The sequence below is a fragment of the Hippoglossus hippoglossus genome, chromosome 23 (assembly GCF_009819705.1).
Source record: "Hippoglossus hippoglossus isolate fHipHip1 chromosome 23, fHipHip1.pri, whole genome shotgun sequence".
In the NCBI taxonomy this organism is placed as follows: domain Eukaryota; kingdom Metazoa; phylum Chordata; class Actinopteri; order Pleuronectiformes; family Pleuronectidae; genus Hippoglossus; species Hippoglossus hippoglossus.
Window position 1 is genome coordinate 12,353,792 of NC_047173.1, and position 26,074 is coordinate 12,379,865.

Below are 26,074 nucleotides of genomic sequence, written 5' to 3' on the forward strand. Positions count from 1 at the left end.
GTAAGAAGAACTTGATTTATTAAATGAGAAAACACAGAGCAGAACAGAGGTAAAGATTAAAAAGGGATCCAGGATCGGTCTATGGTTTTTACCCAACTGCCTCTGGTCTGGGAGCCTGGAAATTGAGTTTCCAGACATGTCAGCGGAGGTGATCCAAGTCTCCCTGAAGTCCCACGACGCTCCCCTGTCCCTGGATGCTCTTTAAGGACCAGTGTTTTCTCAGGAGTCACTCAAACGCAAAGACAAAAGGCCGGGATGGACATAATTCAATCAAACAGAGCGGACGGTTTTTCCAGGTGTTGTAAGACCATGTGTTTTCGTGTGTTGTCGTCTGAGAAGAGCGCACGGTCAAGGACCGAGCCCCGAAAATACTCAACATTTGTTGCTCGTCAAAAACAGTTAATGGAATAAAACAAAACAAGATGTTGCAGACAGTGAATAAATTACACAATTTGGAACGTATAAAATATAATCAGTGATCATATAATCGCGACCTCCCCCCCGCCCCCGACGAGCGGATCATAACCACGTGTGAAAGCTCATCGGCTCGTGATTCTGTCGTCGCAACTCTTCAGCCCGACGACGGCGTAACATCTCGGCGACAGCAGGGGATCGAAGAGCTGCACCAGCGCTGAGAGGGAGATGCTCTCCTGCAGCACAGAGACACACGTCCAGAAAACAACGGAATTAGAAACACATGGAACGTAAAACATTTTTCGGCTTCTCCTCCCAGTTTGGCTTTGTGACCCCTGGCGTCTGCCTGCTGTGTGATGCTCTTACTAATAAAGATTTCTCTATTGAATCTGCAGGGAAGAAACATCTGTACAAATATTTTGTCAGGAGGACTCGTGCGTAAAACAAGTTTGTCTTCCTGGATGGCTACAAATTGAATAGGGAATGTAAAGCCACGTTTGAAATAGACTTATGTGGATCGCCCCCTGGTGGCAGGTGACAGTATAGGTCATACATTTACGTTAGGTATATTTTTCTGTCCTGATTTTTTTTTTTCTTTTAGTTGTTTGATGTTAATAAAAATGGGTGAAATATCATGACTGACAGCTGAGATTGGTCCAGCATGTGTATCGGCTCTGGCTCCAAAAAGAGATGGCGGCGGCCATATCCGGGATATTTTGGCTTCATTTTGTCGCAATAGGGGGAAGTTGAGATGCATCGTCCATCTTTTTTTATACGTATGGCCAGACATGTACTTGCCTTTTAGCCACGTGTTTGCGTAGAAGACCAGTTGTGAAATCGTTCACATACTTGCTGTTACTGGGACATTCCACTAGAGGGGACTTTTGGATTTACATTCTGCAGATAAAAAACATGGCGGCACTGGAGGTCACGAGCTGCCCTTACACTGCCCCTACTGTTCGTGTGTGTACTGCATCTTGCGGACATGTAGCGTTACCAAACGGACGCAGGACAAGGCAAAGTTTTTCTCCGGTCTAATGCTGTACTTCTGCTGCGTCCTAACGATGTCATCACAATGTGAAGAAAAGGAAAAAGCCTGTTATTGTGACTTGGGAGCGCTCGTACGTTGTTCCGCTGCTCGTCTTGTCATCGCTCCATTTCAATACACGACGAGCTGCTTCTGTCATGTTGCACATTTTGGAGGAGTTTGGTTTATAAGTGAAACCAGATCGAAACAGCAGTTTCGGTCCAAGTTTCGGTGGATGCAAGTATATTGTGTGTGAGTGCAAGTGAAAGCAGCATTAGATGATGTGACTTTTGTACAGTGCACTGCCAGATGACAGCACCCCCCACCACCCCCCCAGCTGCATTTCCTTAACTCTCACACTGACGTCGTTTTCAACTCGTAAATAAACTGCAAGAGCAAAATAGAATTCATGAAATTCAGTTGCGACTTTTGTTTTTTTGGGGGGCAGTGAGATTTTCAGAGGCCTCGGCCGTGTGGTTTCCTGAGGGTGGTGTCAAGCTGCAGGTAAAATGTATTTGTATTAAATATTTTCCTCTTAACCTGATTTTAACCTTGGTTTTACTTCATAACTGTTCTTGTGTAACATATGTTGTATTGACAGGTGTTTGCTTCTCCTCATCTAATTTTAACACTTTGTTTTACTTTAATTATTCAAGTTTGTATATTGTAAGGTGTCCTTGGGTTTCTAGAAAAGCGCTGCAAAATAAAATGTATTATTAATATTGAATCTTATTTAGATGGTGATGGAATAGCAGGATAATGCGAAAGATTCGGCAAGATCTTAACGGAACTTGGTGGAAGGATGGAACAAGGGCAGAGAAAGAACCCGTTACATTTTGGCCTTGATCTGAACCAGGGTCTGGATCCAGGATTATTTGTTTTTCTCCTTTAATATTGCGAAATAGACGTTTTTTTTGAGTATTTTCACCAACTTCCCAGGGAATCATTTGTAGATCTTGTTAAAAAAAACAGATTTAAAACCATGAATGTGTACAGTTGGGTGCGGCTCCATTGAATTTAATGGGACTGTTGGGCCTTGGAGGAGGTAGTTGGTTAAAGAGTCAAGAGTTTTGCACTAGAACAAACTGATCTGTGTGTTTTCTGCATGCTGCTTAAGAACACTTATCATCGCATGGTTCTCATTCATCACCTCCTCTTCTCCTCCTCCAGGGAGATCTCCCTGTTGATGTCGGGCGCTCTCTACGCTTTACTGTACATACTCGTGATTGCACGATCCTTATTAAGGAAAGTCCGCCTGACACACGAGCTCAGTGTGGAATCAGAAGCTGAAAGTCGGCGGCTCGACGGGCTCGTACGCACTTTATCTCATCTCAGTGACTCGGAGCAGAAATTAGCATGTTGTGTTTGGCTGCAGATTCATTTGATGTTCAACTGGAGGCTGGTTTGGATTTGGACGACACCTACGTTACTGTCAATGATCTGAGTCGAGGAAAACAAGGGATGATGATACAAAGTTCAAATCCCAACCAACCAGCTGATTGTATCATGAAGTGAGACCTGTGTGCCACATGACTGCTGGGTCATCTCACTGTGAGCTATAACAACACTCACTTCAGTGTTTGTACAGTTGAGTGTTCAGCACAACTTGTTTTTTGTACTTTTCAAGTTTTGTGTGTTTGTTAAATGCAATTCATTATCACACCCACATGGATTCTTTAACTTTTAGAGTCTTTAGCTTTCTTTATTGTATGTGTGTATTTATATGCATACCTGTGTATATATATGTGTTTTTATTCATTATTTACACCAAGCACATTTTGCTTATTTGCTTGAAAAGCGCTGTATAAATACAATAAACAAACAGATACGAAGTCTGTAAAAGGTTTATTTTGATCACTCATCCTGACGTGTTTCTCTCTATTATATTATGTTATATTTTGCCAGTTTCTCTTGATTACCATGTAGCTGTGGAGTCACAATGATTCATGTCAGAGCTGACGTTTATTGTCAGATGTTCCGTACACTAGTATGACCACAACATAACAAGTACAAGTACATGTATAAACACATATATTTAGTTTTTTTTCCGGCCTCCACCTCCTCAGACTCATCCAGGATTTACGTCTATGATATTATGAATATTCAGTGTGAACACATTGAGGGATTTTACCTGTTCTTTCAGAAAACACAGACGGTCCAGGAGAATCAGACCTTCGATGCACGGAGCCAGCGTCACCTTCAACTACACGACAGGAAGACGGGAGAGAAAGATTCATTCATCTACATGAAATAAACATTAGTGTTTTTCACAGTAACACACACGGTAACACATCTGCTGATATGTCCTATTAAAAGCTACTCCCACTAATGTGACCAGTGTCTTCTCAGTAACTGGGGGATGATCCCTGAAAACCAGTCGACTGGAAAATTGTGTTCAGAGTAAAGTGGATGATTAAGCAGGTGTAGGTGGGCGTGCAAACCAAATATGGTTACTATGGCGCCGGTGCCCTTGCACCTTCAAAACGACAGTTCACAAACCCAAGAACTAGAGAAGGGCCTCACCATGTTAAAGGCGTTCATCTCGCCCATGCGTGGCCTGTACGTGTCGTGGTAACCCTGGATGACGTCGTCCGTGAGCTGAGTAACAAGAGAGATAATGTGAATACAGGGGAATAAAAGAGAGTAAAGAAGAAAGAGAGGAAGCATCTCAAACTCCCTTTATCGGCCTGATACGAATTTGTTGACTGCGATATTCTGGCTCTACCTTTGATTCGTCCAGCTCCAGTCTGAGTAGAGCTCGACGAACGTAGTCCACGAAGGATTTAGCCTTGGAGTACACTTTCCCCACTCGCTTCTCACTGTGGAACAAACACACATGAGCACATACGGTCATTCCTGAGTCCCTGAACATCTCATTTCCACCTGGTGGAAGAAACAACATTCGCTCCACGTGCATTTCCTGTTTTTTTCTTCACTGTTAAACACGTCTACAGGACTAAACTGTGATGAATAGACGCAGCCCGGAGGAAACCAATGGATATTCGATCCCGATCTGATGTTGGTCATTAAACTGAAGGTCACAGAGCAGTGGGGACCTGTGTCTTTTAGGAATCTTTCATCAAGTCTGCACCGATAAGAGCTAATTGGAATCTGCAACGTTTACCTGAATCGTTCGTTTAACAGAGGAGAGCAACGACCCTCCTCCAACAGATCTGGATCCAGATCAGGACTGAAATGTCCCTAAATTGTCAGTCACTAATGATGCTAATTACCAACAGCAAATGAGCGGGAAAGCTTCATTTGTATAAAAAGCAAAGAGCGGCTCATTATCCTCATTTAGTGATAAAATGTTCATCAGAATCTCCCAGAGCCCAAATTAACGTCTTCAAACTGATGAGGATGACTTTTGCCAGTTTGAGTTTTTAAATAAACCACAAACAAAAAAAGAATATACTGGGCAGTATGTTCCTGTCTGTTACCTTTTATAGGAGCTGTAGTGATCCCTCAGAATAATGTGAAGAACTGCTCGGTAGAACAGAGACTCCATCTGAATCTGTAGAAAAGATCGGATGTTACTTTACGCCACATGATGCCCTTTACTGTATTTTTCAAAATAAGTTTATTATCCCCTCCAGACCCATCCAACACGTGTACGAATGCTCGATAAACATTTCTGACACTTTCCGAGCCCAGGCCTTTTTCCGATTCTGTCGCCGGCTCCAGAAAAGTAATCAATCCTCGGCGTGATTGCATTAATATTTATAAATATTCCATACGAACGTGTGAGCGTATCGTGTGTCAGCTGTGGCCTGGAGCTCGGCGCTCTGCATTTATAAATAAACACACCGCAGCCCACCACAGACTGAAAAACAATGGCAGAATTAATGGGCTGATTGTTTGAACGCAGGCGGGAGATTAACGGCGATGATAACCGAGACGTGAAGGATTGCGAACCCTCCCGTGTTTGATGGATTTGTTTTGATGGGTGCGAAGACATTTAACTCCCATTCGTTTACAATGATGACTGCTAGTTTATGATATTGATTACACACAGTATGCATTCCTTACTCACCCCCTGGCCGAGTGAGACCCTCTCCAGTGCCTGTGTTTTTCCAGAAAAAATGATATAAAGCGTTAATACGAGCTAAAAACCACCGGGACACAAATACCATTCCCTGCTGTTTGCAGTCAATTCATTCACTTGGATTCAGGCTCTTGTTACGGAGCCACAGAAACGGTCGCTGCTACATGTTTGTGTTCACGAAGATGCTGCTGTGCACTTTTTTTGCGGCGTCGCTCAAACTCACCAAACACGCAGACATCCTGGCGTTCCTGCCGCAGAAGCAGGACTGGCTGCGGAGGTACCGACTCAGAGGGAAACCACACACACTGTGCAAACACTCTGTGAGGAGGAAAACACACAGGAATTATAACAGTGAGGGGACCGATCAGCGCGTGTTGAATAATCTCGTTGCAATCAGTGGATATGAATTTTAAATATCTGCCAGGGGAAGCTCGAGTTAATTTTAAATTATGTTAATGAAGAATCCATCTTCTTTTTCTTCTTCATTTTATCTTCTCGATCGTCTTTATAGATTTGACTTGAATGACACTGCAAGCACCGGATTTTTGTTTTGAATCTGCACCAAATTGCACACACTCATAAATATCTGCCTAGTAAACATGCCTGATTTTATTTGTTATTAAAAAACTGTGATTTATTTTCTGAGAAATCAATAAGTGAAAGATTTTGAGTTCTTTCCTGAACCATAACACAAAATCTCCCAGCAAGTTTCATGATAATCCGTCCAACTAACAAACAAATAAACAAAAACAGACAAAACCTGCTCAGTGGAGGTAATAGTCATTTACTAGCATCTTAAAGGACATTTTGGGAAATACACATATTTGGTTTCATTGCCCAGAGTTACACACACACACACACACACACACACACACACACACACACACACACACACACACACACACACACACACACACACACACACACACACACACACACACACACACACACACACACACACACACACACACACACACACACACACACAGCTTCCCAATGGGAGCGCACCGAGTGTGACTTGACAGCCTGCCATCCTTCTCATGTCACTTCTAAAAAGGGTCAGTGACCGAGGCCGAGACGCGGCGAGTCCAGAGGGACGCGGTCAAAGGAAGCACTAATAACATGTGCAGCTGGGGCCGCTCATGAAAACTGCTCTGGACACGCTAACATGGAGGCGGTTGGGTCAGCTCCCCCCCCCTTCAGCCCGGCACATGGCGCCCTGACACAGGCCCTTAGCGGTAATTGAAGCGGACAAGCCTTTCCTCAGTCTGACGTGTAGATTACAGCCCGTACATGAGGCTGTTTATAATAACCGGCCTTGTGCTGACCACGGAGATCACATCTGAAGTGGCCGTGTGCATGCACTGCAATCAAAAAGACAAATATTTCTCATGTCCTTGTGCACAACTGGACCCGTTCCACTTGAAAAATGCGGACGTGAGACGCCTGAGCTCTCTCGTCTGCGAGCACTTGTGAGTAAATACGATGAGATTGGACACAAAGTTCTGACGTCATCTGCACGAAATGAACGATGCATTTGAGGAATCGCCTCATTCCCGAAAGATCAGATCGTACAAATATGCAACCGCCGTCTATATAACGAAGCTTTTCAGCTTTTTAGCTCCTTTCTGGGTCGAAGCGGGCCACCACACAAGCTGGCCTGCATCCCAGACTGCACTGCAACATGGGAGAGAGAGAGAGAGAGTGTGTGAGAGCATGTGTGTGTGTGTGTGTGTGTGTGAATTCCTTTTGTTCCTCTCTATAAAAGATGTGTTTCGAGAAACAAGCACTGAGAGGAGTGTTTTCAATCAGCTGTCATGAGATCATCCCCCCCCCTTGGCTGAAGCTGCAACGGCCCTGATGACGCCAGGGTCGGAGGGCGCGCTGCTAAGAGGCGATGACTTTATCGACTTCAGCGAGGATTCTTTCTTAAACTCTGCTTTCAGACAAGCGACGAAGTCCGGACATTTTCCTGAAATCTTCCACAGGGGCCTGTATGTGAGAACGCAAATGTCCGAGTCAGTTGCACTGGACATTTTTCCCACTAGATCCAGAGTAAAATACCCAGAATATTTCTGAGTGAGAACATGTGAGAATACAGCATGACGGACGCAAAACTGTACGAATAAAAATATCGACGAGGGTCGATGTGCAAGACTCAGATGAAGATTTTAACTCGGAAAGACCACGAGATTCGAGAGCTTTCGGCGATAAGGGGGAGAGCAGCCAAGAAGAAGAACTACGAACACAGTATCAGTCACCTCCAAATGACTTTCATCTAGATTAAAGGGTTAATAAATACTAAACACAGATATCCTAAATCCATAAATCCACTATAATGGCTCAAACGGGGACATTTCTGAACTTCTCCAGCCACGAGGGAAACTGGGCTTGAGTGCTCAGACTTTCAGTGGAACTGTGTGTGAGGGTGGAGGAGTCTCATTGAAAAACAAGTAGAGAGATGATGTTGATTCAAGAGAACAGATTGTATTTTAAAAGGTTTTTAGGAAATTTTGGCTGAAATAAAAAACGCCGGAGTCCTCAACCAATCAGGGATGTTTCCTGCAAAGGGTTCGCGTGTGTGTGTGTGTGTGTGTGTGTGTGTGTGTGTGTGTGTGTGTGTGTGTGTGTGTGTGTGTGTGTGTGTGTGTGTGTGTGTGTGTGTGTTTGTGTGTGCGTGCGTGCGTGTGTTTACTGGTGTGTGTGGTTACCCTGTGCGGCCGGGTCAAACTCCTCAGACAGCAGGTGATAGCAGCAGCCCACGCTGCAGACTGCGGCCAGCTCCGGTTTGGCCACAAACATCCGCAGGGTGCTGGGAGCCAAGTCGCCGCACGTGTGCAGGCCGACCACGACGGCGTCCTCGAGGGGGGAGAAAGCACGCAGAGAAAGAAGAGAAGGGAAGAAGCAGAGGAGAGGAAGGAGATCGATGGTGAACTTTATTGATGATGACGCGCCTGCACATTTGGCGCAGCGGTCGCATCCCACACTCGCCGCGGTGATGCGAACTCCAGCTGCGGTGACAGACGTGTAATTTCAGGAGCTGCCTGGCCCTCCTGTCTGCACCGTCACCCGACACGCACTAAATCTATTTCCAACATTTTACTTTTGGACTCGTTTGCGTCTGCTCACCTCCAGCTCGTCGATGAGCTCTCGCAGCTCCGTCTCCGCGGTGACGTACGACGTGAGGGGCGAAAATACGGTGGCGGCGCTCTCGCCTCTGTTCTGGGCTTTCCTCTCCAGGTTGTCCCTCTTCCTCCTCTCCCTCTCCTCCTCGCTCAGCCGGCTGGGGGGAATTCTGGGGGATGTAGTCTCTATCACGTCCACTGACAGGGAGCTAAGGAAGAGCTCATCGGTTCCTGGGTTTATTGTGGGGCTGACATCTGATAATACAGTTGAAACCTTCTCCTCCTCCTGTGACACGATTCCTCCCGCAGCACCACATAAAACTCCCCTGTCTCCAATCGCTCCAGGTTTTCTTTCCACTTCTAACTCCTCCTGGGGTGAATGCGCGGCCTCTCCACGTGCCCTCGCCGCCTTGCTGTGCTTCTGGTAGACCCTGGAGAACTTCTTCAGCTTCCTGTTCCTCTCCTGGGCTCCGTGGGTGTTGCTGCTGGAGGAGTCGATGCCGTAGACCCGGAGACCATACCGCAGCGACAGGAAGGAACTCAGGTAGCCCTTCCCCGAGCCCACATCTATCACCTGGGTGGGAGAAGAAAAGATGGGAGGAGAAATAAATTCCTAAATTGGGGTCGTACGACTAAACTTCTCCCAGTTTACAGTTGTATGACTCTACCTGTTTGACTCCACAGTGCTGGGCCAAACGTGCCACCACCTCAGACATGGCCTGGACCTCATGAGATTTTTTGGAGTTCATGAACTCATCTGTTTCCAGCTCAGCACCTGGAGCATCACAGCATCAGAAAAGTGACAACATATTCACATGTACTGTTCTTTTAAACAAGTCCCAGATCCATCCTGGGTATGTTCATACCTTCGTCGCTGCTTCCTGTCTCAGCGCCACCCTCAGACCCGGTCCCTCTGAGGCCCTGCAGCAGCTCCTCCCTGCTCCAGCACACTCCGAGGCCTGGGAGAGAGTGGGCCCTGGCCGCCCGCAGGAGTTCATGGATGTCGACCAGACGATTTGTTTCACAGCAAAATCCAAACGTGGTCCTGGGCGGATCTGTTTTGGGAAGAAAGGCACAGAAACATCAGCAAAGTTGCACAAAACTGGACTTACCTATGACGATATTTAGTAGAGACTTAAAATTAATATCTATTCTAATTCAGAAGTTTAATTTGTCTTTTGTAAGAATGAATGAAATCATGTAAAGGTTTTGTTCATCATCTAATACAATGGACTTTAAATAGTGCTGCTTTCAGCATTGATTTAATGTTTAACAGCAGCATCACTGTCCAGAAACAATGAATTCTGACTAATTGATTAATTGACTAGTATTGGCACCTTTAGCCTTGCATCCCAAAAGTGTCTGTAATTATAATAACAATAATACAAATAATTTCAAAATTATCATTTAATAATATATACTTTAATATTAAATTAAATATTGTATAAAATAATATAAATAAGACAATGTAATATACTTTTTTTTTTAAATCATACATCAAATAAAATAATAGAAGCATGATTGGAAATTGCTTTTCACAAGTTTACTCCACAAACTTTTTAAATCAAATTATTTTATGGCCACACATTTATTGACCTTTAGCTTTGGGCTCTGGCTCCCCCTGCTGGCCACCGCAGGAGCTGACGGCAGACAGGACCTCTTCCGGCGTCACGGCCACGAAGCGCGTCCACACGTCGCGCGTGTAAAAGTCCACAGTGTGCGCGTCGGCGATGCTCAGAGTCACCGACAGGAAGCGCGTGACTCCGTGGATCCTCTGCTGGATGTCCGAGAGGCTCAGAGAGGAGCCCCACATGTTCGATTCCCACCGAACTGACGCGTGGGAGAAGTCGTCCGCTGATGACGTGGGTCCAGACATTATCAATCGAAAATGGTGTTTGATTATTTCCAAGCAAGAAACTAAAACTCTGAACAACACTGCATTTTATTTACTACAAAGCACTTATTGGTAAATCCCTGATTGTCTGACATGGTTTTTTAAAGGTTCAGTGTGTAGAATTTAGTGACATCTAGTGGTGAGGTTGCATATTGCAGCTGAATACCTGCAGTGATAAAGAGATCACTGCAAGATTATTAGTTTATTTATTTGCCGTAAAAATGAAATGAATATTTTTGTTTCGTTCTTAGATGGATAGACAGATAGATAGATGGATAGACAGATAGATAGATAGATAGATGGATAGATAGATAGATAGATAGATAGATAGACATATAGACATATAGATAGATAGATAGATAGATAGATAGATAGAACATTTCTCCACTGAAATAAAATGTCTGTCATACACAGTGAGATGCAGATTTTGGACAAATCGACATTAGACGCTCTGGGATCGACTTAACGTGGCTGCTCTCTTATCACGTCATCTCCCCGCGACCACTGAAACCTCCACATGTAAACATCTCACGTCTTTTTAGAAGATTTGGCTCAAATGGCGCCGACAGATCGGAAAACGACGAGTAACAAGTTTACAGGGAAAGATGGAAACTGGAAGAAATCGAACAGTAACGTCCAGGGGGTGAAGAAGAAGAAATGGACCCCGGATCACAAAGTGTTCGAAGGCAGCGTTAGTGAAGGTACTTGTATTTTCTTTAGCTTCTCTGTTGAAGTACTTGTACTGTAGTTAGATACTGAGAAAATATTTAAATCACACAAGCAGATAAATATCCAGGTACAGTACTTTTAAATGTTGAAATATGCATGTCACCAAACTCAACCTAGAAATATACTAATTTAATTCCTCTGCTTCTTTTGTCAAAATGTCCTGCTAGATAAAATATTTAAAAACACATTTTATTAAACATCTGTATCTTCTGATAAATTCGGCATAGAAATGATCCAATAATTATTGAACAATAAGTGTCAATTTGAACTTGTGTGTATGTTTCACTCCTCAGGTCAAGGGTTTGCCTTCAAGAGGAAGGAGAAAGTCCGACACGAGTACAACAAGCTGCTGCGGAAGGAGAAGAGGAGGAACCCTGAGTCCAAGCAGCTGTACCAGGAGGAGTATCCAGAACACCTCCGACATCTGTACCAGGCCGAGGCACAGAAACTCAAACAGGAGGCCTGGACCAACAGGGTGAACAGGAGCAAGCTGAGGGTGAAGAGGAAGGAGACAGAAGAAGAAGAAGAAACAGATGAAGAAGATGATGATGATGATACAAAAGAGACGGAAGCTGCAGATCCAGATCCAGAAGTGACTGGTGGATCTGAGCCGACAGGTTCTGTGACTGGGGACGCTGATCCGTCTGCAGCCGCAGAGAAAGAGAGGTATATTATGGTTTCACCCCCCGTCCATTTATTTGTTTGTCTGCTAGTTAGCAGCTTTACGCTAAAACTACTGGACGTATTCCACGAAACTTGGTAGAAGGACGTGATATCGATCAGGGAAGATTAAATATTGAGATGTGGATCCAGTTCTATTTCACCAATTTCCTAGAGAATAATTAATGGATCTAGATTTCTTTTCAATTGGCTCTATTGAATTTAAGGGGACTCTTCTGATTTCCATTCTAGTTTTGGCATGAAGTCCAAAAAGATGAACAATGTATATTTTCAAACACATTTCCCACTGTTATGTGGATGTTTTCCAGAATTTGTGAGACTGATTTGAACGAGTTCAACCTCAAATTTTCTTACATTAGAAAAACAATAATTCGGTACGAATATTGTATATAAGAAAAGAGTTGTGCAACCGAATTACCACAATATCAGAGCTATTATGTTTATCAAAATATTCAGTGGAGTTTGTATCATGTTGATGTTCATTATTAGTTTCAGGCAAAAGCAGGGTCCATTAAAACAAAGAGGTATTTTAGCTTGATGACACCTGATGCTTGATGTAATTCTCACAGCTTTGGTAGTATCCCAAAAAACTAATGTTTGCAGTCTATAGACAACTTCAGATTAAAAATCTAATTGTATCGATCAGACGCAGTAATACTTCCTCGCTAATGTTCCCCTCTAGTCTCCCAATGAGCAACCGCATGAGGAAGAAAATGCAGAAGAAGACGTCGTACCAGAAGACGAAAGAGGAGTTTGAGACAATCAAAGAAAAGCAGAGGCAGAAGAAAGGGGTGAGCTGTTTTCACCGTCTTACTTCTCATTCCATATTCTGTTTCCTCTGAGTTTTTATTTGACTTGACTTCAAAGTCTTGACGCTCTGGTTGTGTTGTTCCTCGGCAGGAGTTCTTGAAGAACAAGCAGCAGAGAGAAGAAGCCATTCAAAAGTACAAGCAGAAAAAGTTGGAGACGTTTCAGATTCTGAGCAAGAAGACCAAGAAGGGGCAGCCGAACCTGAACCTGCAGATGGAGTATTTGCTTCAGAAGATCCAGAGAACTGAGAAATGAACCTGGGAACAATTGAACTGACGACCGGACCTTTCCTGAATCTGACTCTTTTTAAACACCTGATGTGGTGCATCAGGATTCTTTCACTCATGCCTCACACGTCGAGTGATAATCTGAGACTGATTTGCTGTTTCGTGCTTTTTTTCTGTTTTATTTTGTAGTATTTTGCCCTAGACAATACTGAGGGCCCATTTTATTCCCAGACCACAAGATGGCGTTGTAATGCATAAACAGATGGAAAAACCTGCTTGTGTAAGACATTCATTAAAGGTTATATTCACAAGATTTTAAACATTAACACAGCGGCCAACTAAATAAATCACGTTCCCTATGAATGTTTATTTTAAATACTGCATGATAGCGAGACGTCTCCAGCTCCAATCAGCAGCGAGGTAAACCTGACACCCGAGTGCATGCTTAATAGGTTTTGGTTCAAGATGCGACTGCGACATCTAGAGGTTGATGAATATCATATATTTAACCTTTAACCATAGAGTGTACTGTATATTAAGATGGGCAACATGACAGCTCGCAAAAGTGAAGCCAATACGTCTTGATCGCCACTTGTCATAAGCCCCGCCTCCTCAATGTTATTGAATGGAACAGTCAAAATAATTTTTCTGAAACGTGGTTTAGATCATTTCAGGACGTGGAGAGATGTCGTCCATCTTTATTTACAGTGTGTGACTGCAATCAATAAATGTTTGAGTTTCCTGTAAGTTACTTTTTGGATGAGCGATGAATATCAGTTTTAGTAAATTGCCGCAACACAGAATAAAACTTCATTAATCAGAAATGTGTCAACAGTCAGCCAGTTTAACTTTTATTACATCCGCCAAGGAGGTTATGTTTTTGAGTTGTGTTTTTTTGCGTTTGTCTGTTAGTTAATGGTGTTACTCAGAAACTACTTGACCGACTACCACGGAACTTAGTGGAATGATGCATTATGGGTCAGGGAAGAACTCAACACATTTTGGTGCAGATTCGGATCAGGGGGCAGATGCAGGAATATCTTTTCACTTCCTTTAACATGGGGAGATTAGGTGTTTTTCAACATCTTCATTGATTTCGTGATACAGTTATGGAATAATTCATGGATCTTGATGAAAAAAAAAAAACAGGCACGTTTCGGAGACTGATATTTTATGAGTGTGGGCAATTTGGTGCAGCTCCAAATAAAAACCTGGATCCAGTGAATTTAAATGTGGTGTCAGTATGTGCTCCACTGAGTGCCACTCCAGTTTTGAAGTGGGGAATGAAAATTAGTTTCAGTTGAAAATAATATTTCACTTATCCATTATTTGTGTATAGTCACATAGTTTTATTTTTATAAAGAAGTGAAATCCTTAAAAACATTTTCTGATCCAAGTAGACATTTAAAAGTTCAGAATTAAACCCGTCAATGACACATTAAAGTTCACGACACCCTGATCCTGCTGTCGTCATAGTTACACTGGATGTAAACATGTTGTATACGTGTTGCCCTCAAATAGAGAGTTGACTCTGCAGCCCTCTCCCTCCCCTCCCTCTCTCTCCCTCCCTCTCTCTCTCTCTCTCTCTCTCTCTCTCAGCAGGGACGCAGGCTGAAAAGCCTCAGGCTGCTTCCTCATGACATCACATGGTTGCAGAATGACTCACATTCATCTCTGAAGCAAAGACTTCCTAAACTCAGAGGGCGGCCGCTGCTCTGGTGATCACCGAGAGCGCAGGGAACAAAAAAGGCTTTTCACTTTCATTTGGGAAAAGGTAAGAGCTTCACTCATCTTTCTGGTTTATTGGAAAAAGCGATTGTTACGTGAAAGTGTTCATAGGCCGAATTAAGACGAGATCAAACAAAAGCTGTAGGAGACCAGCTTTTTAACGTGTTATTCAGTAAAAAAAACTTTCCATATTCCTCAAACTTCTTATTTAGAAGAACTTTTCCTTTATATTGGGTTTGCACAAATTAAAATACACGTGATGCTGCTGATAACGTGGATTTATTTAGGTCATTTCTTCACAGCCACGTTCGTATTGTATTGGGACGTTTGATCTCTTAAAACCACATTTTTCCAGCTCCAAGTTCAAAACCAGGCGCCTGCTGCACATTAACAACCCCCCGACAGGACAGACCCCGTCGCTTCAGCCCTTTTTTCCTTGAGTCGTGACGTTGTGATGGAAAACAAAAAGAGCCACTGTGAGAGCTCAAAGGGGGGGGGGGGGGGGGGGGGGGGAACATGAAACAGTCTTGCAGCACCGTTTTCATTTTCCTGCCTGTCGGTGACTGCTCTCACAGTCCCGCTCGTATTACGCCGTCATGTGTTCTGTATGGCCGGGTATTAAGATAATCCTTTACACTGTGTTTACATATCTTTTTCAGCCGCTTGTCCCGGGCCTAGTTAGAAAAAGGGAAGTACTGTAGAGTTGTAACAAGTGTTGCACTGTTGCATTCATGTTCCGATTAGTTGTGCAACGCCACCAGTGTCAAAGAAGCCTTTTGCGGTGATGAGAAGTTTAAAGTTTGACCTCAAGTCTGTCATATTTGTCTCCGTCTTTGCTATCAGGGATCTCATCATCTGTCTCTGTCGTCATGGCGACCGTGATAGCCCCAGAGCACAGGATGCAGGGCCAGTGAGGAGGCCGGACGTCTGATTGCAGAAGTACATGCTCCTCAAGTGCCCTTAGAAAGAGAGAATAACAGAGAGGCAATGGAGGAGGAGTGCAGGGTGAACGGCTTCAGACTGAGCCCAGGCAGGAGGAGCTCGGACTGGGGTCGCATCACCCTCCTGGACAAGACCAAGGAGTTCTTCCAGACCTGCGACGTGGAGGGCAAAGGCTTCATCACCCGCACCGACATGAGGGTTAGGAAAAGAGTGTGTGTGTGTCTGAATAAGGTTGAGAAGGCATTTGGGAAAATATGCAAACTATTTGGAATCCAGGCACTTTATTAGGAGGGATATACTGAGAGCTTGAGACGGCAGCTAATCAGCTCTTATGTCAAAACCTACAGAGGTTCTGTGAACTTGCTTCTTTCTAACTTCACACCTCCCGATTTCAACATTTTCAAACTTCAGTCTTCAGCCCCAGTTATATGACTGTGCAAAAAAATATATAAATAATGATTACAATATATTGTTCATCAATACCAATATAGCAAAAGTTCAATATCTCTCGGTATATTACTTTTGCATCTTTCAAGAACAGTGAGGAGCTGTAACGCAAATTAAAGCAAAAAGCTGAATAATACAAACAAATATAATATATCATATAAAGGTAAATGGCAAAAGAAAAGGATAAAAGAACCATAAGAAATAGCTAAACAATCAAGTAAAAGTCTCACACGACACCATTTTTAACTTTAACCCTCTGCAGAGAACAACGGGAACGTGCTTCATCAGTTTCATGTCACGACGAGTCGGAGACACTTAGTTACGTTACATCACCGTTGTTAAAGCAACACTTCACCCATTCAACACTATCAAAACAGCGGGTGAAGTGGCAGAGTAGCAGCGCTAATGGAAATGTTAATGAGGATAATAAGTTCAGCACACACACACACTTCAGAGCACTAACAGTGAGCGAGCCGTCTTCTATGTTAATTAGGACCTGGGCCTTTTGAGCTTCACACCTTTTGTTGCTCTTGTTTGTGTTGTTCCACTGAGGGCTTCCAGAGCCAGACTCTGCATATTTAAGCCTTTAAGACACTTTCTGATGTGGACACTGATTGTAATGCCATGAAAGTGACTTTAATTATTTCTACTCTCTCTCCTGACCTCGCTCAGGGTGAACGTTGTGTCACATTTTGGGTTGTTGATCATGCATGTGCAGTTTGGCTCGTTGCAACATAGTTTAAATGTCCTGTGTGTGTGTTTTTCCATTGCAGAGGCTCCACAGGGAGCTGCCGCTGTCTGCGGCCGAGCTGGAGGACGTGTTCGACTCCCTGGACACAGAGCGAACAGGTTACCTCACGCTGGAGGTCTTCTCCTCAGGATTCAGTAGGTTTCAGACTGCATGCACGCTAAAATGCAATTATAACAGTGACGAGGAGGATGGAGGGCTTCATAAAGCCAATGAACTGACTCATTGATGTCAGTTACGCAGCATTCAAATATTGCTTTATTTAGTATATTTTATTTATCATAGATTTAATAGCTTTCACCTGTACAAGTCCTAAACATGCTTCTTTCGTGTTTATTTAAAAAAAACGCTGCTCTGTCTCAGGTCAGTTCCTGCACGGCCGAAGGATCTCCATCGCCGACGACCACAGCAATCGGGCCCCCAGCCCCACGTGCAGAGCCAAGGAGGCTCTCTATCAGAGCCAGTGGGAGGCCAAGCTGTCGGGAGGCGAGGACGAGGAGGAGAGTCACTTCTCCATGCTGCTGGAGAGCCTGGGAGCCAGTCACGTGTTTGAGGAGTGAGTAATCACTGAAAAACGCTTATATGCATTTCTACTATATATGCATTTACTCATGTATGTATTCTGCTTTCACGCCTCTTCAGTCCAGGTGAGGTGCGCAGTCTCTGGGCGGAGCTCCGGCGAGACGAGCCTCACCTCCTGTCCAACTTCGAGGAGTTCCTGGCCAGGGTCACCCACCAAATAAAAGAGGCCCACCAGGACAAACAAGAGATGGAGAGCGCCCTCCAGAGGTAGGAACACACATGCACTCTTGTCCTAACCCTCTGAAAACCGACTCTCGCTGTCTGCCGATTTTTATTTGTTCGCAAAACCATTATAGTTTGAAGATTGAGAGAGTAGCAGGAGAGGAGCAGAGAAAAATGGCCATATATACAAATCTGAAAAATGTGTATAACCAAGGAAAACGTTCACATACTTCAGAGGGAGAGTCAAATAAGTTGATTTTAGATCGATTGGTTAGATTTGTAGTAACATAGGTCATTGTATTTCATTTCAGGTTGCCTTGTAAAAAGTAGCTGTAGGGACAACAGATGAAATGAGCTTAAATCGCTAACTCTGCCTCATTTGCAGTATTTTTTCTTTTGATTCGTCAGATCTGTCTCTATCAAATAAATAAACAAACAAATAAAATAGAAATTCAGTCAGTGTGTGGATGCAGGGTTAAAAGGCCTCGTTTCTCAATTGGCTCTCACACTTGAAACATTTAAGTACTGCACTTCATGTACCATAATGTTCTCCTCTGTCATTAGCCACCTAAAGAATGGGTGACATGTGTGTGTCTGTGTGTGTGTGTTACTGCACCGTGTCAGACCTGCAGCCTTTGAGCGATTGCATGGATTTACCTGTAATTCTCTATAGAACAAATGTTATCTGTGTCAAATGACCACTAATCTGGAGGCTCGCTCCGAGGTCCGACCGCCTGCTGCTGCCGTGGAAACACGTTAATATAATAACATGAAAGGCGGCGAGAAATGTGACTCGATCTGTATTTGAATTGCTTTTCTCTCGTAATAAGCGAGAGGACCTCATGTGATGATTACTGAGATGATGTGACATTACAGATGTGTGTGTGTGTGTGTGTACACACGTGTTGATGGGATGTCAAACATGTATGTGGTAGTTTTCCCATGGCACCGCATGGTACAGCTTGTTTTTCCTCCAGACTTAACTAAGTGGCTTAACAATCGTCAGAGGGAATGTAAATACCGCTCAGTATTCTTTTGAAAAATGAAACTCGGAGTGTGTGTGTGTGTGTGTGTGTGTGTGTGTGTGTGTGTGTGTGTGTGTGTGTGTGTGTGTGTGTTTAAGTATTCACATGTAATTAGAAATGCAGAGCTTAAGCTGAGCCGAGACAACAAAGCCACACTGTTCCTAGATGCTATAGATATTATGTCACACTGTTCATTCACCAGTTTTCCCATCGCTGTCCCATCCCTGTCCCTCTTTGCAGGAAGGCCGCAACACACGACAGCGAGATCCGCCATTTGTACGAGGAGATGGAGGCGCAGATCAAGAATGAGAAAGACAGGCTGGTGCTGAAGGTACAGCTGCTTTGCAAAGTGGTCATGTTGTTGTGCTGAGATGTTCCAACTCTGAGTCATGTGACGCCGTCCACACGAGCGCTCTTAAAAACTCTTCCCCCCCCCACCCCCCGGGCCTTCGCAGGACTCTGAGCATCTTCAGTTGCGCAGCCATGACCTGGAGCACCAACTGGTTTCAAAGGAGAAGGAGCTGGAGCAGATTTTCCAGAAACAGAAGCGGGTGAGTGGACGTTTCCAAACACAACGTGACCGAAGTTACACGACAACAAAAACCAAGCGTTCACACAAGAGTCAGAAGCTGGAAAATGACTTGGTGCAATTGATTACACACATTAATGTATACTGATGTAACAAGGCACAATCATACAAAACGGATCATATTCTTGTTATGGTAATAATATTAATAACATTAATAATAATAATGAACTTCATTCATACAGCACTTTCAAAACACAGTTACAAAGGGCTTAGCACTGAAATAAAACATCTCAGGCAAATAAATTCAAAAATAAAGTAATACAGAAATAACAATAATAATGTCCCTCATACCTCCACCTTTATATTCAATCAAGCTGTACCAAACTTTACACACTTATAGATTATCAGTCCACTAAATATACCAGATGCTTTTATTGGGGGCCTTGGTGGAGGTATACGCTTTACTGTAACATGGATGTCATCGAAAGAAGTAATTTGAGCTTTCTCAGGAAAATGTTATGACATAATAATCTTGTTATTCAGAAAAACTGAGCAGTGGATGCAATATGTTTCTGTGGTTTTGTGAAGAAAAATAAAAGTCACCATAATGTGCAGAATGTGCATCAATGGAAAAGGTGGTATTAATCTTTACCCTCTCATCATGTGCTGTGGGGAGGAGATTGAAACTGTTCCCTTTTCTCCTCTCGAGCGCTCGTGCGCTCGCAGGGAATTAGTGCGTTTTCATTCCTGCGAACATTTCCCCCCCTGCTCCAGTTGGAGCTCCAGTGCTGCGAGCTGAGCAGCGAGAAGCAGGAGAGCCACGTGGAGAACGTCAAGCTGAAGATGACCAACGACGAGCTGCTGCGGGCGCTGGAGAGCACCAGCCAGGAGCTGGGGCTGGCCCAGGAGCAGCTGACCATGCTGCAGGAGCAGGCCGCCCGGCTGCACCAGGACAAGGAGATGTGGGTACACACACACACACACACACACACACACACACACACACACACACACACACACACACACACACAGGCTCGCTGCACTTATTTAAGTATCATTTGCATTAACAGTGTGTTTCCTCACCACCGTTAAGTCTTAGATATGTGTAAACCTTACTTAGTCTTTACCTTTACCCTAAACTCAGTTCAAACTTGAAAAAAACACTGATAGAAGTTGCCACAGAAGGTTTGAAATGCTTCAAACACACTCTCTCACTTGTACTTTTACTGGAACTGAATGTTTCTCTTTCTTGTTTTAGGGAAATGTACAGAGTAACCGAGGGCCTGCAGAGAGAAAAGCAAAGTCTCATGAAGCAGCTTGACCTCCTCAGGTATGATAGGGTCGTCCAAAATGAGTTGTTTTTCTTTCTTTTTTTACACCTGGGTGGTAATTGGTTTAAATCTTTTTGGCTTGTGGCTCGGTCCCTAATTGGCAAACATCACAAATCAAATTCCAAAAGCAGTTAAAGGATTTTCAGGAAAGCGTTCCAGTGAGCGATCTTCTATTCTTCTATTTTCCATCGAAAAGATTTCCAACTTTCTTCTCCTCTCTCTAATTCCAGAGAGATGAACAAACATTTGAAGGACGAGCGAGACATTTGCTGCGGTGTAGTAAGTCAATGTCACTTAATTGCAGTGGTTTTTCCGTTACGGTGTTTACGCGACTGATTAACATATCTTTGCTACACATCCCTCTTTGTTCAAACAAGCCTCGAACGTCGCTCAGAAAGAAGCAGAAGCAGAGGGCGGGCCTCGGCAGCATGTTCGACGACACCAGCCAGCCGGTGAAAAGGTGATTCATTCGTCGTCTCTGTTCTCTTTTAACACAAATCACTCCTGTCAGATTGTTTCCTGTGTGTCAAAGAGGAATTTCGTCTTCTGTGGGATGTGAAAATCATTTATGAAAGAAGGATAAACAGAGGATATCTGATTCTATACACGTCCAGAAATCAACTAAATTAACAGTTTTTTTTTAAAATGACATATTTGGGCACTTTGGCCTCCAGATTTCCATTCGTTCAAGTCAAGTGGATTGATCCAGTATATCCTCTGTTTCTCCTCTGTTTCCAAAGAGCCCCTCTCTTGGTGGACGGGTCCTTCCAGTATCTGGAGGCCTTGCCCAGAGAGCACCTTCAAATCGTGTTTGTTGCTTCCTCCTCCTGTAGTGAGGAAGATACCCCCAATACCCCCACAACCAATAGCTTCTCCTCCTCCTCCTCCATCGCCGCGGTCAGCGCCCCTGCGTGTCAGCAGCGCCCGGCAGCCAAGAAGAACTCCAGTTTATCCAACGGCTGCGCCAACTCCGCTCCTCCCAAAGTGCACGATGTGAAGACGAAAGCCAAAAGGTGGCCCAGCAAGGTGGCTCCAGTGAAGAGGGTGACGAGGAAAGACAGAGAACGAGGGAGGCGAGTGGAGGTCGAGAAGAAGCCGGGGTTAGAGGAGGAGGTGCTGGACTCCCCAATAGACGGGTGGCCCCTCCGTCGAGTCATCTCCATCGAGGAGGATCACCTACCCCACCTGCTCCAGGGCGGGCCCCAGCTCTTACTGCACCAGCTCAGTGAGGAGGAGGATGAGGAGGACGACGATGAGGAGGAAGATGCAGCGTCAGCACAGAGCGACATTGAGCCTACTGTTGTCATGGCAGCAGACGTCCCCGCCGCCCCGACCTCCAGTCGTGTTCCGGTACCGGCGGAAGCTCCCGTGGCGAGGAAATCCCGCCTTGGCCTGGCAAAAAAGACGCCCATGTCTCCGAGAGGACAGCCTGTAGGGAAAGAGACGCAACAAGTACGTCCACACACACACTATAGCTCTAACTATAGCCCTATACATAAATTATACATATATAGACACACACACATATGTACATGTATTTCTCTGTAAACCGATATTTAATAAATTAATTTGTGTCACATTAAAGCACTGTAGGTGTGTGTGTGTGTGTGTATGTACAGTATAGATATGTATATGTGTGTATGTATATGTGTCTATGGATGTACTGTTTGTGTATATGTGCAGTATATATGTGTGTGTGTGTTGTACAAAATGCACACATTTCTACCTTCATACGTTTTTTTTCTATGTCTCTATTTATTATAATTTGTTATAATTTGCATGTTCACGTTTGTCTATATTTCTATTCTCGGTTGGAGCAACTGTTACAAAGCCCAGTTTCCCCCGGGGGTCGATAATCAAGTATTTCTGATTCTGATCGTGATCTTTCATCATCAGAAGACCAGAGAAGTGGAACTCTTCGCCCCGGACCGCCTCTTCAAAGTCGTCCTGGTCGGCAACTCCAGCGTGGGCAAGACGTCGCTGCTGCGCTCCTTCTGTGAGGGTCGCTTCCACCCGGCCACCACTGCTACTGTGGGTGAGAAGAAAGACGTATTGTAATAATACAGAGTCTGTGGCTGTTTTGAACCCGTCTGAGCGGCATGTGCAGGTACGCGCCTGTGTTTGTGGATGCGAGCACGGAGGAGGGCAACTTAGTGTCACATGAAAGGGCTTGTGAAGTCCCACTGCCTGTCTCAGAGCCCTGGCACACATTGTACTGTGCAGATTATGTCACTTCTGAAGGATTTCTCTCTGCTTTCATCTTTCCAAATCCTCACTGGGGCCTCGTTATCTCCACTTAGTTCAACCCCTCCGTCAGGGCCGCACCTCGCTCGGGCCCCGGAGTCGCTGTTTCTGTCTTCGTTTACTCCGTCAGAAGCAATTCTCGTCTTCAAATAGTAGTAACATATGAGAAATGCAGCAACATCTTTTATCATCCAGGCAATGACGCCAAATAAAAACCCTCCTATATCATGGTGATGTCATTGTATGTCATGTAGGTATTGACTACAGTGTGAAGACACTAACCCTGGACAACATGCAGGTTGCCATGCAGCTCTGGGACACAGCGGGTCAAGAGAGGTGAGTTCTTATCTTTATTTTTAGATGCATATTTCAGCCAAAATATGTGAAAGAAAAATGTAAAAGAAAAAAAAAGAGATCAAAATCAACAAATGATCATTTAAATTAGACAAAATCTGAACGATGCCTCAAAATCTTTTTGTCGTCCCAGGTAAAAGATACAAAATATTGTAATATACTTCAATTACCGTTATGAATAAAGTGTATAATTCATCCAGAAGTGCCACATTAATTAATTAAAATCTATATTAATTACCAAGTACAGCATACTATATGTATTTTTCCTTATTCGAAAAAGCACATCTAAAGTGGATTTTTAAATACTGTTGTGAAGTAAACTTGATTGAAATCTCTTTGTTACACTTTTTAAAATGTCTTTTCAAATGCACTTGAGTCAAATTAAATATGCTACTAGTCATACAAAGTAATCGTGGTGATATCCTACACAGGTACCGCAGCATAACCAAGCAGTTCTTCCGCAAAGCCGACGGCGTGGTGGTGATGTACGACGTCACGGTGCAGGAGAGCTTCTCGGCCGTGCGACCCTGGCTCATCAACGTCCAGGTTTGACCTTTGACCTTTGACCTTTGACCTGCCACGTCTCCTCCAAGTGGAGGTGAAAGTGAAGATAGTAGTGGTTTTAATTTAACCTTATAATTTGTTTATATTTACAGCTGAATTTCTTTTATTTGTGGTCTTTTTATGTAGTGTGATTGATAAGTCCAGCATTTGAATTATCCACAGGTTCAGCATAGGTTTCAATTCTCATCTTAAAGGAGCCATGGATTTTTAGAGCTTGACCCAAACCACAGACTAAAAGTCAGGATACATCGACCTCTGCTTCATTCGGTTTTTTTTCTGTGTCTTGCAAATCCCCCTAACTCGATGGATGCTCAATGTTAAACCATCTTGTTTTTAGGAAGCTGCAGGAGAAGGGGTCCCTGTCCTACTTATCGGCAATAAAATGGACATGGATGGAGAGAGGGAGGTGTCATTTAAAGAAGCCGAGCAACTGGCTTATGTGAGTTTAACTCTAAATGTCCTGGATAATTGACGCTTACACTCAAAATGATGTCAAGTGCAGTGGACTGGTTCCCGATTCTTTATTGACCGTTCCAACTTTGTCTTTGGCGACGTGTCCTGTGCAGGAGAACAAGGTGATGTTCTTCGAGGTCAGTGCCTACACAGGCAAGAACGTGACCGAGTCCCTGACGCACCTGGCCAGGTAAGATCACGGCTGTTTATCAAGTCAGTGCGTAATGTAAGAAACAGACAGATTCACGTGCATGGCCAGAACTGCCAATGCCTTCTCCAACCAGTGCAGTTTCAGTCTACATATATTTTATTTCCAAACTCAAATGAGGTCCCTGTGACCTTCTGAAATCTAATCAGTTCATCTTTGAGTCCAGGGGACCACTGGTCAAAATTTGAAGAAAGTCCCCAAGAGGCCAAAATCATGTTTTGTGAGGCCACAGTGACCTTTGACCTTTGACCACCCAGATCTAATCAGTTAATTAGTGAGTCTAAGTGAACATTTGTACCGAATTTGAAGGGATTCTCTCGAGGCTTTCTTAAGATAACGTGTTCACAAGGTCACAGTCATCTTGATGTTGTACCGCCAAATTATAATCACGTCATCCTTGAGTCTAAGTGAATTCCTTATGGGTTTTCCTGATATATACTTTTACGAGAACATAATGTCGCTGTGACCTTGACCTTTTACCTTTTGCCACCAAAATCGAATCAGTTCCTCTGTGAATCAGAGTGAATTTTAGAACCAGATTTAAAGAAATTGCCTCAAGGCGTTCTCGAGATATCTTGTTCATGATAATGGGACAAATGGATGGATAGACAACCCATAAACATAACACCTCCGGCCACTTGGTGTCGCCGGTGCAGAGGCACAAAAAAGCACCGAGTGCTAGATGGTCATTTGTTCTTTGTCAGGAAGTTGATCTGTGGTGGCGTCACCGTTGTTTGACAGCGTCTTCCCTTTCTTCCTCCATCTGTCTTTCCTCAGAGTGTTAATGGAGCAGGAGGACCGGGTGAGAGACACGACAGTCAGCCTCAGTACTCAGCCCGTGAAGAAGAAACTCTGCTGCAAGTGAAGACTCACGCAACGACACAAAGAAAACAGCTAAAACTTTGGAAGAAATCGTTTTCTGATCCCTTCCGAACCTGCATTATTAGAAGAGATCGGTGAAATCAGTTTTCTACTTGTGTAAAGGACCTTGACATAGATCGCCGCCATTTTGGCTCAGAGATTTAGTGACGATGGACGGAAAAAAAACTGCTGTCGAGCTTAAATGGTGAAGATGAGTGCAGTGATCTGCAGTGAAACTAAGGTGCTGCACTATTTCATGTAAATAACGCTTTGATGCCATGTTACAGTTGTGCTGTCAACAAGATTTAAAATACAAATATTTTCTGTAAAATAATTACTTTCAATAACCTTCACCGAGGAGAAAAATCCTAAATATACTTTAGGCTTTTTATAACTGAATTTTAGCTTTAAAGTCTCAGGCCCTGTTGACACTACTGGAAATATATATATATATTTTTAATGAATATTTTCACTCCGTTTAAAAAACAAAATAAAAGAATTCTCCGTCCACACGATCTTCGTTTTGCAAAATATCTCCGTCCAGATGAAGAAACAAAAACGACTACTAATGCTCAAACAAGCATGCCGGGCCAGTAGGTGGCGATATAGTCTACATCAACAAATGTCAAATACCAGAGGAGAACATTGTGAGCATGCTCAGCGAGTTTCTTCTCTTGTCAACCTTTCTCTTGTATATAGTTTGTAAAAAAAAAAAAATGTAAGTGACTTCAATCGTTTCCTTCTGAACAAGAGGCCTAAACATTTATTTTGCAAAATATCAGCGTTAGTTTGCACACGGGCTAATTTTTCTCTCTACGTCTCTGGTGAAGCTAAAACTTAAATATATTATTCAAAATTCATTGAAATGGTTTTAAATCAAAATGAAATCAATAGAAAGAGAAAATATTTGCCTTTGATTCTTTGTCATTTTATTCATCACGTTC

General features: G+C 43.6%; 3 protein-coding genes across 4 annotated transcripts; 2 read left to right on the forward strand and 1 right to left on the reverse strand.

Moving 5' to 3' along the window:
* mettl25 (methyltransferase like 25) lies at nt 1–10,481 on the reverse strand. The gene is made up of 13 exons (XM_034579117.1): nt 10,208–10,481; nt 9,478–9,666; nt 9,280–9,386; nt 8,616–9,185; nt 8,198–8,345; nt 5,710–5,804; nt 5,475–5,504; nt 4,882–4,955; nt 4,167–4,260; nt 3,965–4,039; nt 3,573–3,644; nt 540–650; nt 1–509 (listed from the first exon to the last, which is right to left on the reverse strand). The coding sequence occupies exons 1-12, from the start codon at nt 10,422–10,424 to the stop codon at nt 540–542; spliced, it is 1,782 nt and encodes a 593-aa protein (XP_034435008.1). The 5' UTR covers nt 10,425–10,481; the 3' UTR covers nt 1–509.
* cracr2ab (calcium release activated channel regulator 2Ab) lies at nt 10,380–25,268 on the forward strand. Of its 2 annotated transcripts, none has more exons than XM_034579114.1 (19): nt 10,380–10,473; nt 14,555–14,726; nt 15,524–15,820; nt 16,843–16,954; nt 17,181–17,373; nt 17,460–17,606; nt 18,827–18,917; nt 19,042–19,137; nt 19,890–20,077; nt 20,374–20,445; nt 20,677–20,725; nt 20,824–20,906; nt 21,187–21,898; nt 22,343–22,481; nt 22,945–23,026; nt 23,476–23,590; nt 23,946–24,047; nt 24,175–24,251; nt 25,047–25,268. In XM_034579114.1, the coding sequence occupies exons 3-19, from the start codon at nt 15,668–15,670 to the stop codon at nt 25,132–25,134; spliced, it is 2,499 nt and encodes an 832-aa protein (XP_034435005.1). In that variant the 5' UTR covers nt 10,380–10,473; nt 14,555–14,726; nt 15,524–15,667; the 3' UTR covers nt 25,135–25,268. The 2 variants fall into 2 exon arrangements, with proteins under 2 accessions (XP_034435005.1, XP_034435006.1); XM_034579115.1 differs by having other exon boundaries at nt 21,280–21,898.
* ccdc59 (coiled-coil domain containing 59) lies at nt 11,062–12,980 on the forward strand. Its single transcript, XM_034579107.1, has 5 exons — nt 11,062–11,206; nt 11,528–11,730; nt 12,224–12,228; nt 12,598–12,706; nt 12,816–12,980. The coding sequence occupies exons 1-5, from the start codon at nt 11,062–11,064 to the stop codon at nt 12,978–12,980; spliced, it is 627 nt and encodes a 208-aa protein (XP_034434998.1).
* Nucleotides 25,269–26,074: the final 806 nt, after the last annotated feature.

Coding starts and splice junctions, on each gene's coding strand:
- ccdc59 (XM_034579107.1), top strand. CDS start 11,062: ATGGCGCCGACAGATCGGAAAACGACGAGTAACAAGTTTACAGGGAAA. Junction 11,207..11,527: donor CGAAGGCAGCGTTAGTGAAG/GTACTTGTATTT, acceptor TTCACTCCTCAG/GTCAAGGGTTTGCCTTCAAG. Junction 12,707..12,815: donor AGCAGAGGCAGAAGAAAGGG/GTGAGCTGTTTT, acceptor GTTCCTCGGCAG/GAGTTCTTGAAGAACAAGCA.
- cracr2ab (XM_034579114.1), top strand. CDS start 15,668: ATGGAGGAGGAGTGCAGGGTGAACGGCTTCAGACTGAGCCCAGGCAGG. Junction 18,918..19,041: donor AAGACAGGCTGGTGCTGAAG/GTACAGCTGCTT, acceptor GGGCCTTCGCAG/GACTCTGAGCATCTTCAGTT. Junction 20,907..21,186: donor ACCAGCCAGCCGGTGAAAAG/GTGATTCATTCG, acceptor CTGTTTCCAAAG/AGCCCCTCTCTTGGTGGACG.
- mettl25 (XM_034579117.1), bottom strand. CDS start 10,424: ATGTGGGGCTCCTCTCTGAGCCTCTCGGACATCCAGCAGAGGATCCAC. Junction 5,505..5,709: donor CCAGGATGTCTGCGTGTTTG/GTGAGTTTGAGC, acceptor GGAAAAACACAG/GCACTGGAGAGGGTCTCACT. Junction 4,040..4,166: donor TGGAGCTGGACGAATCAAAG/GTAGAGCCAGAA, acceptor CTTGTTACTCAG/CTCACGGACGACGTCATCCA.